The sequence below is a fragment of the Lissotriton helveticus genome, chromosome 11 (assembly GCF_964261635.1).
Source record: "Lissotriton helveticus chromosome 11, aLisHel1.1, whole genome shotgun sequence".
NCBI classification, from domain to species: Eukaryota; Metazoa; Chordata; class Amphibia; order Caudata; family Salamandridae; genus Lissotriton; species Lissotriton helveticus.
Genome location: NC_136072.1, coordinates 215602835 through 215622160, shown reverse-complemented (window position 1 = coordinate 215622160; position 19326 = coordinate 215602835). Strand labels below are relative to the sequence as shown.

Below are 19326 nucleotides of genomic sequence, written 5' to 3'. Positions count from 1 at the left end.
TTAAATTGTTTTTATAGTACGTTTTCTTCTCCTCTTCAAATGGCCATATCGGAGCAGTGATGACCAATTGGTGGTGCATCAGGTTTGAAACCATCTACATTCTTATTTATGTTGTTAACAGTTGTGCCCGACAGTTCTTGTAAATTGCCCAAACTATCTAGAATAAGACTGCAGCTCAATACTTCTCAAAAGGGTGTCCACTTTGGAATGGAATACCTTATAAGGTAACTTCTTGAATCTATCATCAAATGATGCAGTTTGCCAGTGTCCCTTTGGAAATCTATCTTTTCCATGTGCCATTTAGAGCATGAGCTATGGCATTGAGTATTGAACGAAGATTTGCATCAACCTTCACCTCTGCAAAAACGGCTCTCTGTATGATCTTTAACATTCATATTTGTGAGCTCATATAATGGCAACGCTGCCTTTCCAGGGCATGTTTGTGCCTAAAAAAATATAGGCAGATAAGGGAGGGGCGGCATAACTAGAGGTTCTTAATGGCCCACATAGATAGGAGTAGAAAGAAGGTCCTGGAGGATCTGGGACATAATTGCGAAATCAGTGGGTCTATCATCTCTTTTTCATGTCTCTCTTCTTGTGTGCTATAGTAGTTGTAACTTGGACATACCTGGCAGATGGTTGACTTTTCACTTGTTTTTTCAATTCTGCCATACTTTTTAAAAGGCAGAGATAGAACCCTAATCCAAACAAATACTTCTACATTTTTGGTGTCCAGTGGATAGTTTTAGACATTATATGAATGACCTTATTCAAACCTGGTGGGAGGATCATTGTTTACTTGCCCACACTGTCATGTAGAGTATCATGAATAGAATAACCCAAGGGAAAAAGTGCTGCCCACTATTCTACTGGCCATATTCCTCAGCCAAACTCTAGACATCTCTACTCAAGGAAACAAGGAAGACGGTATATGGTGGTGATCAATTATAGCCTACGGTAATTACTCACAATGAAACAATTATTGATTTAATGAGAAATTACCTACTAATCAAAACATTTTTGTAGAAATAGCAGCCAATACAAATTTCTACAATTCCTTCTTTTTTGCTTCAGGATCTCTGGACATGAACGTCATGACACAAACAAAAAGTCTTAGGACATAAACAAATAACCACCGTTATAAAACAAACAGCTGCTACAGGTAGAGTTATACAATATCAATCAATGGATTGTCACCCAATGGTTTTCAAGACTATAGGTGTTTATATAATAATTTTAGGTCATAATCCACCTAGAATGTAGTCACACTTGCAAGAAGTCAACTGGAGAAACAGCCACTCATTTTCTTACACCTTGACGAACAGTTGAATTAGTCCAAAATCCATTTTATATAGATAGACTCCTCTGCTTCTAAGACTCTACAAGTTTTGGCTGTATTTGATTCTGACCTTCTAAGGAAAAAAACGAAACAGAAGAAAACACATACTGAAAAAAGCCTCAGTTTTGGGTACATACACGCTGCTTCTTCCTGGATTTATCCATCATGTGAAGGACCAATAAACTTAACGGGGGTGAAGAACGAATGTGAAAACTCTAGGGTCCTCCTCTTTAGCTTTGTCAGTGTTCAACTTTACCTGAAGTCACTGAGCGAGGTTTGGAGAGGAGGTAAATCACAAAGCCAGAGCAACAAGTGCACATTGGAGATGAAATAAATGACAGCAGTCCCTTTCAAATTTCATTCAACTCACTACTTAGAATAAAAAACTAGAAACTAAAAATAAATAAGCATTAATTATCTTATTTCTATAAATGACCTAATTTTACTTTGTGACGTACCGGGACTTCCTATGCACCATCCTCCACCATGGAAATAAATCATTGCTCTCCTTTGAGTATGTGAGGACTCTTTTGGAACATATAAATAAACAGGAACATTATTAAATGTTGTCTTCGTCACTGTGACATTTTCATCTGACGTTGCAGGGACATTGTTAGATGAAACAGCAAGCTTCATAATGTCCATGTAATCTACCATCCCAATCATATCAGTAAACTCTGCCTGCAAAAAATAAAACAATATATTTCAGCATCCTATAATCCATGTAATAAATGTAATTTATATGTCAAACTTGCCAAGCCATATCACATTTTCCCAAAACAAAAACAATGTTACCTATTGAGTTGCATGCAAATGCTTGGTAGTTTTTTAAGTAATTTGGCATTGGTTCAATGGCAATAAAAAGGGTGGAAGTTGAACAAACAAGAAATCAGGTTATAGTCGTGTGTCTTTAGTGATGTCACTCTATATGCTTTCGATGAGTAACAACTGCACAAAATACAGTACCAAGTGTATCTCTCTCCTGGTTGACAAATAATATTCAGCTCCTTGTTAAAACTGAATAGGGGCACCTTATTCCCCTCCAAATCATAGGAAGTACATACACATGACTGCTACTAATGATGAGTCTCTCACAATACACAAAGGACCCCCGGGTTCAGGTTTACAAGAAACTAATGCAGAGCGGTGCCGCAAGTCATTTTGCTGCGCCGCGGTGCGTTTGTTTCGAAGCACAGGGATGTGGCATTTTTCCAACAGTATGACAAATCTCTGTGTTCCCCCCTGAGCTGATGCACAAACTGCTGTCATGCGCCGGTGCAGGAACCCTTGCACCATGGTGCAAGGATACCTGCGTCATTGGATAGAATGTTTTTATGCAGCAAGGGGCACCTTTCTGCACAAAAACAATCAATTCATGTGATTTCCTCTTCCACTGCATGCAGTAGAATGCAGCACACATTGAAAGAGGAAAAAAAAAGAGGAGAAATGAAAACATTTCTCCTCGTTGCACCTTGCTACGCCACCCGTAGCATTCTGATGCATTTCCAGATTTACCATTGCTAGTAAATCTGAAAATGCATCAGTGCACATGGGTGTTGCATGGGAATACCCACAGCAACACCCATGTCACACCCCTAACACACAAAGTGGGATATGTACAATGAAGTGGCGGAGTGTGTCGTTAGCCTCCTGGGCTTCACAACACGCTCCGCGACTTTCTTAAACGGAAGGCTGCACCATATTTACAAGAATGTGGTGCAGCCTTGTGTTGCTCCCTGCGATGGTGCTAAGTTTAACAACTTAGCGCAAATGCAGGCACCCTTGCACCAGAGTGCAAGGGTGTCTGCGTGCAGGGGAGGATTGATTATGTGTAGGAAGGTGTCCTTTCCTGCACATCAACAATCCTAAAATGCCATTCTGTAACTTTCCTGTACATAAACAAACCATTGCATTTTGCTTTTTCCATGTGTGCTGCACAAGGCAGCACACATGGAAAAAGCAAAAACGAGGAGAAATAATAAATTTCTCCTCGTTTCGCCAAGTTAAGACTAGGATTTTCCTGGTCTTAATTTTGCTGCTGCCTCCTATGTACGTCATCCTTGTACATAGGGGGCAGCATCAAATACAATGGGTGTTGCAGTGGAACGCCCATTACAACACCCACTGTACGCCCCTTTCACGCTAACTTAGCGTGAAAGGGTGCCTTATGTACAAGGCAGAGTTAAGCCACGTTAAGTGGCTTAACGCTGCCTTATACATAAGGCAAGGCCCCTATTGCCAGGTGAATGTCACTAAAAGTGACATTCCCATGGCGATAGGGGCTTGTACGTATGCCCAAAGTTTTGCATGGAAATGGGAGATATTTACAAGCACAGGTAAAGTTACGCAGGGTGGCTTTACCTGTGCTTGAAAATATCACTCTGCAGGTTGCCCCACCAGTGTTTCACACAACATAAATCTGCCCCACAGTTACAAAAAATTCACATTCATACTTTTTTTTGTTTATTAAAGTATTCCGCTCATATTCCTTCATTTATTTATATCATACATTCTCATTGTGTTATTATATGTTTTACAAACTGTCCTGTCTTCAGGGGAAATGTAGTTTTCACCTTTAGAATTTAAACATAAAGTAAAGCAAAGTCAGACTCCCTATTTGGATAAAAACAGTTTAACAATAAATAAGCAGACATTACAGCACAGCGCAGCACCTACCATTATTGTCTTTAACTGCATTAAGGTCTACTGGTTCATCATTGTATTCTATAATTATTCATATTACTGGGCCTTATTTATCCGCCGTAACTTCAAGTGAAATGTGAGCTCTAATTCTTTCCTCAAAATACATATTCTTCTCACAGAGATTAAATCAAGTATTTGAGGATCATATATGAAAGTCAAAAACAACTTAACTTTTATTTCTTTTATTTTTGTTGTGTTCATAATAGTATGTTAGTCATCCATTAATCAGTTCTTTAAACAATATTATCCAATTTGATTAACTATAATATGATTAATTAATATAAACTTGTACTGTGTGCAACAGTCATCTAATATATTATTATTAGACTCCATCAATAGCATGCTGTTTACCAATTCTCTCAGCGCCTCCTCATTCACAATTACATTCCAATGTCTCTGCATAATTCGTGCAATCTTGTCACTTTGTCTTGAATAAAGTATAACTATTGCATCAAATCCTCATTATTTTCGCTATTGTTACAAACCCAGGCATGCATTTTGTTAATGCTTGTCATTTTTTAAAGTGTTTTTTCCAAAGTTTCTTTTATGAGAGCCCCTTCTGAAAAAGTTTGTACATATTTCTTTTTCAAGAATTGAATATGTATCTTTGTAAGTCACTATTTATTATAAACTCAATAAATGGATATATCGTAGATTCAAAATAGGTAATTTTGTGAGAAAACTGCAGCACTAGACAGGGTTGCCCTCTTTCTCCTTTATTAATTGCCTTATGTTTAGGACCTTTGGGAGAGAATTCAATTAAACTCATCTATTTCTGGGCTCCAATAAATGTCTTGCCATTTTAGGTTCCCCTAGTGTCATAAAGATTATTGATTACAATTCCTCTGCCTTGAAATCTAAAAATACCAGTTTGTTTAGAATATTGTCTCCCTTGCTTTGGTCCTGGTGGAGGAGACTTGCAACTATCAAATCAAGATTGCCTCTAATATTTTATATGTTCACCCCATATGTTCACCCCATCCTCGCTTTTAAAATTCCAAATTATATTTTGAAACATTTTCTCGCTACACGGCTTGATGCCACGACGCATAAAGGGGGAGCAACCTGTGACTGCAGCGTCGCCATTCAGACCTAACGCTATTCAGACCTAACGCAGTTCACTCTCCCGTTGCTCCCATGGCACCTACTATTTTCCACCTCCTGCACTGCTTGTGGTGAACCTTGGGGGAGTGACTGTACCTGCAACTAAACAGTATGCTCCCCCCCAAAGCAGTACGGAGCCGCGGGGGGCTGCGGGCAGCAAGATGAGACCAACAGTGCAACTTGAGCCAACAGCACAACCTGTTCCCCCTGGTTAGCCCAAGGAGCTCCAAGCCACAATACCGATATAGGCTACTGGGTGAGTTGGCCTCCTCACCCCTGGCCCAATAATATTCTGCATGTCACCAAGGAGTGGGACGCTTTACTGTCCTGTAAGTGTATAGGCATGGCCTGCTGGACAAATCATCAGTAATCGCCCGAGGGTGGCGGCAATAACCATAAAAGCTGGCACTAAGTTGGTCAAAAAGGACAGGGGGGCAAGGGGAAAGAGGGAGAGAGAGGGGAAGAAGGCAGCTGAGCAGCAAAGAGACCCTGGTGCATGGAGGCACCGGTGCTAGGCCAGTATGGCTTCTGCACCAAGAGGAGTCTGTAGGCAAAACAGTTGCACCACCCTCTCTCCCTGTGGCTGGTCCAAACTAAGTCAAGTCAAGCTTAGAATCTGTGGACTGTATCTAGTATTCAGCAGACCCTCGGCATGTCATTTTCATTATTAGAGGCTGGGTGCTCCACTGCTGGGAACCCCATGGAGATATAAGTGGAATATGTGACTGACTTTAGTTCCTGGGAAGCCGTGTGAGGAACGCATTGGAGAGTCTGACACGCCCTGGTGTGAGGTGATCCCAGTGGCAACTCAGGATCGTGCTAAGAGGTGCATTGGTTACAGGCAATGGTTTGGACACTAATGGCACCCTGATTATCCTGCTTTGAGTTCCTGCCACTATTTGAGCATCTAGAGGAGCTCCCTCCTGGAGCCCTCTGTCTGAGTTCCACGGCCAATTTGTAAGGGTCACTGAGCAGTGGTCTAGATGAATGTTGGACTACTAAAGCTACTCTTTGATTGATCCGTGCCGCAACAGTGATTCTACGGGGAGTATAACCCGCTAGAATAGAGGGCCACTCGTGGCTGAGCTATGCTTGCTGCTCCTTGTAGAAGCGCTTTGGCTGTTCCCCCATGTGAGTGGTTTTGTTCGTAGGGCGTTCCAGTATAGTCCTCCATGAGCCATGGGGAAGGACAAGCCAGTGAAGTCGCAAGCAAATAAAATACTCAACAATGCCCAGCCAGTCTCCCATGACCCTGACGAAGCTGGTGAGAACCCAGCAGTGGACTGAAGTACTGCGGAGCCTGGGGCCTAGGAGGCACAGACACTGATGAATGTACTGCATTCCGTCCAGTCCACTAGAGATGAGATGATTCGGAAGATTGATGCAGTGACTATTGACGTTAATCTCCTGCGATGTGACCTTCGGAAGGTTTCAGACAGAGTGAAGGTCATGGAGAAAGATACCGGTGCACTTACAGAAGAAGTCAAAAGCCTTAGCGCCACTGTAGTGGAGTTAAAACGTCAGGTGATCAAGCTGAATGACTGGGCCGAAATTGCTGAAGGACGGTTCCGACGGGGAAATATGTGTTTTGTGGGTTTCCCGGGAAAGGCAGAGGGTCCTGCAGTTGACCTGTTCTTGGAGGATTGGATTACCCGAGAGATGGCCCCTACACAGTTATCGAAGTTCTTCAGTGTGGAGAGAGCGCATCGAACGTTGGTGCCCCACCCCCCCGAGACACGGAGCGACCCCTCGGGCTATCATTGCAAAGTTGTTTCATTTTAGGGTTCGGGGCCTTTTGCTGCAGCGGACGACGATTCTTCTTTAACGTCCACTCTATCTCAGTGTATCCGGATTATACTCAGCATGTTCAAGAGCAGAGGAAGCCCTTCATGGCCATCAAGCGCTGTCTTCGGAATCAGAATTTGAAATACAGTCTTATATTCCCGGTGAAAATTTGGGTGGTGAGTGAAGGCTGTGTCCTGTTTTTTTTCTCTGCAGAGGAGGCAAGAGACTGGTTAGGCGCCGTAGACCCGGAGGGACGACGGTTGGTGCCCTCTACGAGTTCTGGGGAGACTAACTCCTTGCAGTCCACACTGGGAGGTCGTAGACAGTTCACCCATCAGAAACCGAAAAGGAGAACAATGAGCCTAGGCCATGTCACGGTCGGTCGAGTTGGGATCCTACATGCTTCAGATTCGGAGGTGGTTCTGGAATCTGTGGCGCCGATGCCAGATCTTGTGCAGGACGATGGGGCGCCAGGCAGTGGTCATGAATGACCCTCTTCTTGAACTGAGGATAGACAACTGAACTGTGCAGATAAGTTATCCTCAAGTGTCTGATATTTATTGTATACATTTGCACTTTTCCGGGAACTTCCTATTTCAATCAGGGATTGCTAATTTTCCAGCTTGTTGTCTTTAAAACACTGATCGTAAGGTTTGAAGAAATATCACAGTAATTGCTACGGAAAAGACGTATCTAGGCAATGCACTTATAACGTAAATATAAGATCATATGCCGACGGTTCATCACCCGTACTTTAGCTAACAACCCAGGGGTACCATCAATGTTGTTTGGACTTTAAAAAAAATTGCTTATTCCCTAGCTTTAAGATGATAACACTGTTGGATGCATTTTATCTGTGTATGTAATGATATATTTATATCCTTTTTTATTATTTTAAGATTTGTAAAAGATTTTAAGTAATCACATACAATAAACTATGACTTAATTGGTATCTGATATTATGTGGCCTAGGAAGTGCATTGATATACGATGTCTGGGAGGCAGGGGTTTGAACTGTTTCTTTTTTGATCTCCTCTTACTCCCTTTAATATATATATGGGTCAGAAGCCATTCAGGTGTATATCTTGTAATTTAATAAAATGAGTGGCTGCAGGAATGGTGATGCCCCTCTGGAGCCCAGGTCCGCTGAGGTTGCTTGAGAGTAATCTTGCGCCTCAACGTTACCTGTTCTCTTGCACAGCATTTGGTTTAATGTTTATTTTGATATGTTGAATACAGCTGCCCACGGCCTCGGCCCTGGAAAGGTCGTGCAGCCATTACAGGATTGGGGGAAATGGGGAGATGGGGAGGGTTGGGGCGGTGTGGACTGTCTCTAATGCGGATTCTTCATTGAGCATGTGAACTTTTACTACTGTCCGGGGGGGGGGGGGGGGGGAATTGCATTGTTTGACTTTAGGGGGTTGTTTTTTTTTGTTGGGGAAGTTTACTGGTCACAACATATTATGCCATGGTACACGTATTTGGGCCCCATCGAAGAGGTGATTCGCTCAGGGAGGTGGTAGATGCCAGCTGCTTTTTACAACGACAATATGACAGCACAGTCATTGCGATTTCTTAGCTGGAATGTCCGGGGGCTAGCTGCCCCAGATAAGCGCCACAGAATATATGCATTTCTGAACGTAGCAATAGCAGGACTGCCGGAAACACATATCTGGGGAAATTCACTACAGAGTCTTCGTAAACGGTGGAGGGGACAGTTGTACGCCACATCATACTCAGGCTTCGCATGTGGGGCATTCATCTGGGTGGCGCCTGGAGTTCCATTTCACCATATACAGCATGTACTTGACCCAGAGGGGTGATATGTCATTGTGTTTGGTGGATGGGAGAGCGGAGAGCTCTGCATTATTAGTGTTTATATCCCCAACCTAGACTGTGCTGATTACTACCCTTCAGTTTTAAAGGCGGTGACTCTCTTTATCGGGGCTGAAATTCTCCTCTTTGGAGATTTTAATTGTGTGTTTGATGGGACCTTAGACAGAGAGCCCCCGAGGGAACGTACTAAACCCCGCAAGGCAGTGTCCCTAGCTGATATACTCCAGGGTATGCATTTAAGGGACGAATAGAGAGCCCGAAACCCCACTAAGAGAGAGTTTTCCTGCTTTACCCCGGCAGCTAAAACATTCTCCTGAATTGATCACTGTTGTCTTTCCACAGGCCTTTCTGCAGTAATGGAAGGCATTCCTTATTTCCCGCGTTATATATCAGATCACGCTCTGCTGTTATGGATGTGTCGAGAGGACAGGGACGACCGTCCATCCCGCTTTGAAGGCTTCGGACGGAGACCCGCATGGACCCCCCATATGAGGAAACAGTAAAGGAGGCTATTCAACATTATTCGGTGGCAAATTGGGGCTCCAAAGCCACTAGAGCCACTGAATGGTAAGCACTAAAAGTTGTGATCAGGGGAGTCTGCATGAGGACTACCTATGGGGTCTAACACCAACTTACGGCAGATATTGACTCCTTGGAAACACGATTAAAAATCATAGAGTCCACTCTCTATAAGACCCCGGCAAATATGACCTCGTAGGCACGTGTTAAGAGGAGAATTGCTTGAGACTTGGTCTCGTTTGGAGAAGCATAGATATACCATTTATAGACAACGACTATATATGGAGGGTGACAGATCAGGAGCACTCCTAGCGCGATTAATTTGCACTGAACTGAACAGACTCCGGTGCTGCAACTTCATAATGCTAAAGGGGAGATGTTACACACACATGCAGCAATTCTTGCAACATTTGCAGATAACTTACATCAGGCATGCACAGTGCCCCCCCGGCCCACTCACAGGCCCTGTCGGAATATTTAGGCATAGAGACGCTCCCTACCCTGGAGGAGAAGGACGCTGAGACCTTAGGAGCTCCAATTACTAAAGAGTAGATGTTAACTAAAATTAAGAACATGCAATCCGCAAAATGTCCTGGTAATGATGATGGCCTCCCGATCGCATTTTGAAAACAATTTGCCCCACAGTTAGTAGATCATCTCTTGGAGGTGTACAACGAGGCTCTTGAGAGGAGGGCACTCCCTACCACTTTGATGGTGATTCCGGTGGCTATGGTTCCTAAACCAGGAAAGGATCCCTTGTTCCCAACTTCTTGTAGGCCCATATCTCTTTTAAATGTTAATGAGAAGATACTTAGTGGAGTTTTGGCTGGAAGACTTTAGCCCTATATGGTCAGACTGGTCCATCATGACCAGGCCAGGTTCATTCCGCGTCAGAACATTATGTATAACTTAAGACGACTTGCACATATCTGGCATGATCTGCGTTTATTAGGTGAAGATTGGGCCTTATGTCTTATCCTGGCTGATGAGGGTTGAAGCCCCTAAACCGGTCCTAGGATGCTTGTTTCCAGTCCAGGGAGGGCCTGGCTTGGCAGTTCGGGCTGGACAGTTCCCTTAAGGCACAGGGTCAAGGCTGATTTGCATATGGCTGGGTTCAAACTGGAACGGCATGGTGAGCAAAAAAACTATGGATTTAGGCCCAGATCTTTGTACTGGGGTGAATGCATTACATTGTTCTGCATTCTGTCCATCAACTGTTGTTTTTGCATTTGTCACCCTGAGTGGGAAGGGTATGCCCAGATGTGGGTCCCATGCTCTCCATGCCACTGGAATCAAGCTATCCTGGCTGAAGAGGGGTGAAACCCCAAAACCGGTCCTAGGATGCTTGTTTCCAGTCCAGGGAGGACCTGGCTTGGCAGTTCAGGCTGGACTGTTCCCATAAGGCACAGGGTCAAGACTGATTTGCATATAGCCGGGTTCAAACTGGAACGGCATGGTGAGCAAAAAAAGCAATGGATTTAGGCCCGGATCTTTGTACTGGGGTGAATGCATGACATTGTTCTGCCTTCTGTCCATCAACTGTTGTTTTTGCATTTGTCACCCCGAGTGGGAAGGGTATGCCCAGACGTGGGTCCTTTGCTTTCCATGCCACTGGAATCAAGCTATCCTGATTGAAAAGGGGTGAATCCCCAAAACCGGTCCTAGGATGTTGTTTCCAGTCCAGGGAGGACCTGGCTTGGCAGTTTGGGCTGGACTGTTCCCATGAGGCACAGGGTCAAGGCTGATTTGCATATGGCTGGGTTCAAACTGGAACGGCATGGTGAGCAAAAAAACTATGGATTTAGGCCCAGATCTCTGTACTGGGGTGAATGCATGACATTGTTCTGCATTCTGTCCATCAACTTTTGTTTTTGCATTTGTCACCCTGAGTGGGAAGGGTATGCCCAGATGTGGGTCCCGTGCTCTCCATGCCACTGGAATCAAGCTATACTGGCTGAAGAGGGGTGGAACCCCGAAATCGGTCCTAGAATGCTTGTTTCCAGTCCATGGAGGACCTGCCTTGGCAGTTTGGGCTGGACTGTTCCCATAAGGCACAGGGTCAAGACTGATTTGCATATAGCTGAGTTCAAACTGGAACGGCATGGTGAGCGAAAATCCAATGGATTTAGGCCCGGATCTTTGTACTGGGTGAATGCATGACATTGTTCTGCATTCTGTCTATCAACTGTTGTTTTTGCAATTGTCACCTTGAGTGGGAAGGGTATGCCCAGATGTGGGTCCTGTGCTCTCCATGCCACTGGAATCAAGCTATCCTGGTTGAAGAGGGGTGAATCCCCAACACGGGTCCTAGGATGTTGTTTCCAGTACAGGGAGGACCTGGCTTGGCAGTTTGGGATGGACTGTTCCCATGAGGCACAGGGCAAGGCTGATTTGCATATGGCTGGGTTCAAACTGGAACGGCATGGTGAGCAAAAAAACTATGGATTTAAGGCCAAATCTTTGTACTGGGGTGAATGCATGACATTGTTCTGCATTTTGTCCATCAACTGTTGTTTTTGCATTCGTCACCCTGAGAGGGAAGGGTATGCCCAGATGTGGGTCCTGTGCTCTCCATGCCACTGGAATCAAGCTATACTGGCTGGAGAGGGGTGAAACCCTGAAATCGGTCCTGGAATGCTCTTGGCAGTTCGGGCTGGACTGTTCCCATAAGGCACAGGGTCAAGACTGATTTGCATATAGCTGGGTTCAAACTGGAAAGGCATGGTGAGCAAAAAGAACAAAGGGGGAAACATGGCAGCATCAAGCTGAGCTGCTGCGGTGCTCCGTCTAATGCTCCCGTTCTTTCTTAACTCCGGTGCGATGTGCGTTGCTGCGAAGAGCGTTTGACAATATCGGTGTTAGGGGAGAAGAGACACCAGCAGACACGGAGTCTTTACAGGAACCAAGCAAATCTTTTGGAGATCTAGCGGAGCCCACCCTCGAGATTGGGAGTGATGGTGAGGTTGTGGTATTTACTGAAAATAAGATCAACCCAGTGAAAGCTGTGCAGATAGCGACAAAAAAAGAGGTAAGCATGGGGGTAAAAAGAAGGGCTTGAGAGACAAGAGTGCCACGGTGGGACCCGGTGAGAGCGAGGCAGTTCTAACATCGGTTGTACCAGTGATGGAGCAAGAATTTGCACGTTACGCGGCTTGCTCGTACTCATGAACCTCGAATAACATGTAATAGCGTAATTCAACCTGTTCGTCTTACTAATTTCCCTTTATTCTGACATTTGGGGTGTCCTAGTGATGCTTGCATATGTGTTTACTAATTCAATAACGTCTGTATCTAAAATGGCTGCTGCTTGGCGGGTTTCTATCTGCGCATGCGTTAGTCACACTCACGTGACGTGACGCATTTGCAGTTCTGGTGGGAAAACTTTGTGCTTGCGCACTTGCTTCTAAAATGGCTGTCTGTGTACTCACATGGTGAAGCTTGCGGGGATGGTTTTATGTTGTTGTCTGTTTGCACTAATCACTCACGCTATAGATATTATAAAGTAAGGGGGATAGAGTAGCAATTCATGGTATACAGTGAATTCATTTATATTCTATGTTTTAATTTGTTTTCGCTTACTTTTCATGTACCGCGACATTGGGGGTCTGAGGGAGACGCGAACCATCTTGAAAGCCTCTACTGCGCATGTCGTTCAGGCAGAGAGAAGGCAACCTTGAGCAGTGGAACTCAGCCAGCTGGCAGTCACAGTCAAGATGCTCCTGAGAACACGACCTGCGACCCGGCAGGATGGAGTTGACTCTACCGAAATTGTAACATTTGTTATTCTTCCATTGTATTCCAAGGATTGTCTCATGAGAACCCCAAAATCACTAGGCGGTCCCAGAAAATGTAAATTTAGGCTTGTAGAAGTTTGTTCTGATTGGTGTGCTGACCTATCCTACTTGGGGACCAATCGAAATTGGGGATTCTGACACTTGCAACATTTGGGGGGTGGTACACTGACCCGAAAACAGTATAACTAGCCTAGGTTTAGCTAGAGAAATTGTCCGACTTGTCCGAATAGCTGACCTGTCACTGACCCAACGCACTCAATAGGTGAGCACTCTGTCCGAAATATACCATAGACTCGAAAGGTTTTACTAAACCTTAAGTGCTGGCAGAGCACTTTGCTGGGGAGTTCGCTAACCCAATCGGGGTTCTGGCCGATAGCTGCAGAGAGGGTGGAGCGCAGGCGTTGCTTCCAAACTGCGGGTGCTGGTCGTGCCTTGGTGGTCCTGTCCTGATCCTAATCTGGTTTTCCTGTCCTGTCCTGTCCTGGGGTGTCCATTCTGCACCTGCTGTCCCATTGATGACTGTCCTTCCTTGGGGTATTTCCTGTCCTTGACTGATCCGTGGCCAGGGTTGGTCTTCACACCATTCTAGGTAAATATATAGTGCTGAAACTCTATACTGCACTTTCTATTTTTCTGTCTTTGCTTCAATAAAGACATACTTTTTGCGTATAATTGATTTTCCATGCTTTCGCAAAGCTACTGAATGAAAGCTCACACTTTATTGCTGTTTTCTAGCATGTTCCTATGTTACCCTTCCTTTAAGCACAATTCTTCATATCGTTTATGAAATCTAGATGTGGTTTACCTAGAACTATAGCGTGTTCCATTTTTCACCCTTCCTATAGGTATAGGATTTTTCTAAATTCTCGCCCAAACTCTTGAAATATTTCCCCGTAGTGAAATTCTATTATGTGCATAAATTTGCCCATCTGTAGATATACCTTTATTTAGTTTCCATTTCTGAAATCTGCTTAGCATTTCCCATGTCCTTATCTTCCTTTTAGACTCATAAATGGTTGCCCTGATATATTTCCTATATCGTTATGTACTTTTCATTATCTTGATTATCGATTGCCTTTTTGTCGTAAACTGTATGCTTTCCGAATCTTAATTCTAGATAACATCTTTAAAACTTCCCAGTAGTCTGTGGTCATTTAATGAAAATATAAAAGAGTAAATGTTGGTATTTTGTTGTCTGCTTTTCTTTTACAGCTAGCTCCCTGATCCATTGTGGTCATTAGGTACCCGTAACGGTGGAATGGTAAGTCGGGTACAGTAGAAATAAATAGGAAAGGAACCAGGGTTGCTGGTAGTAGAGTGTAAGGTCACCCGATTAATGTATATGATAAATTGAATATGGGCCTGGTACGTGTATGGTGAAATTATTGGCCGGGTGACCTGCGTTCTCTATCAGTAATTTTCTGGTAGCAGAGCTATGGTTAGGGACTAGTTAAAATTAGGTAGGACTAGTTAAGGTAGCTAGGTAGGTCGGATGCTGCTAAATATTTTATTACTGCTAAAACGGTGAACATTTTTGTGAACTGATCACTCACGTGAAATGTTTTGCTGTGAAAAATTATGAAATGTTTTAAATTGTTTTTTCTGCTGATATACTGATATATGTATTAACCCACTCGTTAGTTAACATTACGTGTTTGTCTGGAATCCCCGGGGAATTGAAAAGCGAGTGGTGAAGAGAATCCACTTCGCTTTGAGGTCACTTGCTAGAGGAAAATTAGTGCATGGTTAGGCAGAACTGGAAGCACTAATTAGGGTTTCTGTATGAATAATTGAATAAATGATAGCAACGAGTTCGCTAATGAAACTTCAGTTGTGATATAACCTAGTAAGGGTCACACGAGAGAGGAGTAGTATGTTCATCGGAGCTTGGGTGACAGCAAAGGGGTTCGCTGGTGAAACTTTGGACTTAGTATATATCCCGGAAAGAAGTGGATGAGTCAAAGAAGTAGCAGGTTCCCTAATGCTTAAGTGAAGGGTAGGCAGAAGAGATCGATCCGTAGTGTGTGAAAAGTAAATGGAAGTAGTTTACTTGCAGTGAAACAAATCTTTCCTTTCTAGACACTCGAGTACAGTGGCGAATGTGTTTACGTTGTTAAATAACTAAAACACTTGCACTTTAAAAGAGAAATCAAGTTTCCGTTACCTTGTAAAGGAGAGAGTCAGTTGCGGAGCTGCTCTGACGTCACTCTGTGGGATTGGTCGAAACAGCGGGTGTGTAGCGGAGCTGGAATTGTAAAGGAGGGGTGAGTGCCGAAGCGTGAGAACCTGTCTCGCGAAAGGCCGCGCACCCATTGGTCGAGACTATTTGAACTAGTGCACTCGATTGGTTGCACGAAAAATAAAAGGCGCATTTGGATTGGGAGTGATTTATAAACAAAAGTCACTCGCAGAAATCGTATGTGGCACTCCTATAGACCGCATACTAGACCTGATCTGAGACAGTTAGGGTTTGAAAGGGATCAGTGGAAAGGGCATAACACTAGCATTATGTACGGAAATAAGAGAAAATTATCCCTTGTGAACAAAGTGAAGAATTATTTCAAAAAGGACAAACCGATTAAAACCAGACAAGGTGTTGTCATTCCGCCACCTAATACCCATGCATCATTCATGATGTTTGATAAAGGGTACCACTCATGTGTATGGTTAGAAAATTGGGCGGAATACACCAAGGATGACAGAATTTTGGCTTTTCCGTTAGAAGGTACATTCAATGGCAGAATTTTATTTAATTTGAGAACCCGAATGAATGATTTACATCCCAGACCCAGGTTGACGCAGTACGAAGCATTAGAGGAATGGGAGATAGAGGCTTTTGAGAGAGACAAGCCCCGATTGGACAAAAGGTTAACAAAATTGTATCCGAAATTAAAGCAAGAAACACGAGATAAAAAGATGAAACAGTGGAGACAGAATATGATTGTGGAAGGATTGTTTCCAATGATGCCAATGGGTGGTCCTGGGGGAGAGAAAAAGACAGAAAAATGCAAGCATTGGGTACCCCTTGGGGAGTCGGATGATGAGTTATTAGATGACATGTTTATGAAAAGTCCGCCTCCTTATAATGAAGGACCCAGATCATCTAGTGTAATGGATACCTCCCAACGTACCCTGTGTCAGGAAGGGAGTGGATCTGGAAACCCGAGAGATAGCTGTCAAATACCTCCCTATAACGAGGGCCTAGGACTTATAGGTGCCGGAGACACCTGTCTAATACCACCATTTAGTGGAGAATCAAGATATTCAGGTGAAAGAAATTTTGGTTCAAGACCTCCTTATGAGGGAGGACCGAGAGCTTTAAACACAGGAAGCTGTTTCCCAAAACCTAATTATGGTGAAGGACCTAGTATGACGCATCCAACCGCCCCAACATTAAGTCTGCAAATAGTACCTGAAATAAGCTTGGAAAGAATGTTGCAGGATAAAGAGCGAGAGGCTCTAGCCAAACAGAGAACCAAAATAATCCAGAAACTCTCCCAGTTAAATACAAGCCCCGAAGCTTTGACTATTCCCGTAACTATTGGACCAGTTGTTCCTTTGTATGGGGATAGACAAGGGAGTCCACAAGCCCCAATTATTACCCCGACCGTAGTACAGCCCCGAAGAGAACCCTTAATTGTAGATGATCAGACGAGTGAATGTGAATCTGAAGCCTCTTTAATGGATCTACCAATTAGGAACTCAGGAAGGAGTCTGCAGAAGAGACATAATCCTTTTAATACGAGAGAGATTCAAATGGAATCGACTTCGGGGACAAAGAGTGTCACCTTAGTGACTCCTGAAACGATTGAAAGATGGAGTCGAGAATTAGAAAGACAGACTCCTCAGTCAAAACCCTTAGACATTTATAAATTGAGAATTGAAATGGAAGAACTGACAGCTGGAAATGTGGGGTTAGACAGATTAAATACTTTTTCAGAGGAAGAACTATTGTTTATCTGCAAGAGTTTTACCCGTAATACCCGAGTGCTCCATGAAAAATTAACGGACACTGCAGCTAGTATGGGAATAGACATTTCAAAATCAAAACCATTACAAAAACCCTACAGAGCAGATTTTTCAGACAAAGATTTGGAAAACATGAATGTGTCAGGGAAAAAGGCGCAGATGAAAGAATTATTGACTGTGTTTCAAAAATGGGGAGATGTAGAAAAATGGAAAGCCAGGTGGGCAAAGAAAAAGGATGAGGCTAGATCTAAACAGACGACTTCTGAGTTCGTTCTAAAGGAAGCTGATAAGCCCGAGCAATTATACCCTATGCGTGAAGTGCCAGGTGGAAAGTACGTGCACGTTCTATGGTCCAGACAGGATATTGTATCCTTTACCAATGACTTTCCAAAATTACGAGAAAAGCCTGTGGACTGGTACAGGCAGGTGGAAACGTTTGTAAAGGTGCAAAAATGCCTATGGAAAGACCTGGATGGGTTTTTCGACATAGTGGTTCCTGTGGATTTATGGACCGAATGCAAGGTTGCCGTCGATTGGCCTAATAAAGAATACACAAGGGACCCGGTTACAGGTGCTCCCTCTGATGAGGTGATGAGAAAATACGACCAGGTCATGTTGCACTTAAAGAAAAAGGTGCCCGCAAAAGAAACTGACTGGACCAAGATAGATAGAACCACGCAGGAAAGGGACGAGACTGTGCACTCCTTCTATGAAAGACTGTTACAAGTGTTTAAAACGTACAGTGGTATAGATAACATCGAGATGAAGGACATGACCCACTTCATTTACAGGTTTGTAAACGGTTTAAGACCCGAAATTTGCCAGTGGATCAAAGACAATAACATTTGTTGGCAGTCTAAGAAAATGGATGAGGTCTTACGGTACGCAAAGTACTGTGAAGACGAAATGGCTGATAAGCGAAAGGCTCTGAAGGAAAAAGTTATGTGGGCACAAGTGAAACTAGCGGAACAGCAGGAAAAGCAATTAGGTAAAATAAATAAGAATTCCCAAAATCAAGGTTCTGGGGGAGGAGGGAAGCCCAGAGTAAAAATGAGTCGAGAAGAAGCTAAAAAGAAATTTCCCTGTCACCAGTGCGGAGAGATAGGGCACTGGAGAGACGAGTGTCCATACTTACAGAATAATAACCCCCAAACACCTGATTTAAATCCACAGACGCAGAATGAAAGGCCACGAAAGACCCAGCAACAGGTAAAGGCAAGTCAGTTGCCCCGTGCACCTAAACCAAATTACTAGGGGAAAACACCGCAGGGTGATGACATAGAGATTTGGGGAGGAAACGAGGATAGAAATGCAGCAACTTCGCACTTTTTGTTAAGTGATACTTTTCTCTGTGATGATCAATACTGACGGGGCCTGAGAGGGGAGGACGAGGAGTGCGTGCTTGGGGCCTCCTTGCCGGTAGACCCGTCAGGGCCATACATTGAAGGAAGGATTGATGGCAATGATGTCACCTTTCTGTTGGACACTGGGGCTACCCGTTCTACTGTGAGAACAGCAGACGTTCCAAACCTACCCCTCTCGGGAGAAGCAATCCAAGTAGTGGGTGTATCTAATCAATTGATTAGTACCCCAGTCACTGAGCCCATGGAGATTACAATAGGGAACTTTAAAGAAATGCATAGATTTGTAGTTTGTGATACCAGTCCAGTAAACTTACTGGGACGTGATTTGTTGTGTAAAATGAACTGCACCATCTTTTGCACACCAAAGGGCGTCGAAATTCAGACACCAGACGAAGATGGCATATACAAATTAATGTTAATCAGACCCGACTCAGAAATTAAACAACTGACTATACAAGACTTACCTGAAGAACTCCAAAAGACAGTGAAACCAGAGGTATGGGATTTTACTGGAAAGGATGTAGGTTTAATGGCAAATGTAGACCCAATCAAAATAGCCATGAAAGAAAATGCAGTTTATCCCAATACTAAGCCTTACAAAATAAGTGCAGAAGTAAGAGCAGGAGTTGCCATTGAAATAAAAAGATTGCTAGAAGCGAACATCATACAAGAAGTAATGAGTAGCCCATGTAACTCACCCATAATTGGAATCAAGAAACCTAGTGGTAAGTACAGGGTAGTGCAGGACCTGAGAAAGGTAAACAAGATTGTCGTTCCTTGCTGTCCTATTGTCCCGAACCCAGCAGTGATCCTGTATCAGATCCCCTGGGATGCTGAATGGTTCACTGTGATTGACCTGTGTCATGCATTCCTTTCGATCCCATTGCATCCAGACAGCAAATTTATTTTCTCA

At 43.7% G+C, this 19326-nt stretch overlaps 1 protein-coding gene across 1 annotated transcript in view; it reads right to left on the bottom strand.

Annotated features, from left to right (window-relative positions):
* Positions 1-19326, bottom strand: part of LOC144792503 (arylacetamide deacetylase-like) — a 79669-nt gene that overhangs the window by 34875 nt on the left and 25468 nt on the right. Inside the window, exon 2 of the mRNA XM_078667553.1 lies at positions 1798-2020. Within this exon, the coding sequence (XP_078523679.1) occupies positions 1798-2020 (223 nt within the window). The remainder of the gene's footprint in view (positions 1-1797; positions 2021-19326) is intronic.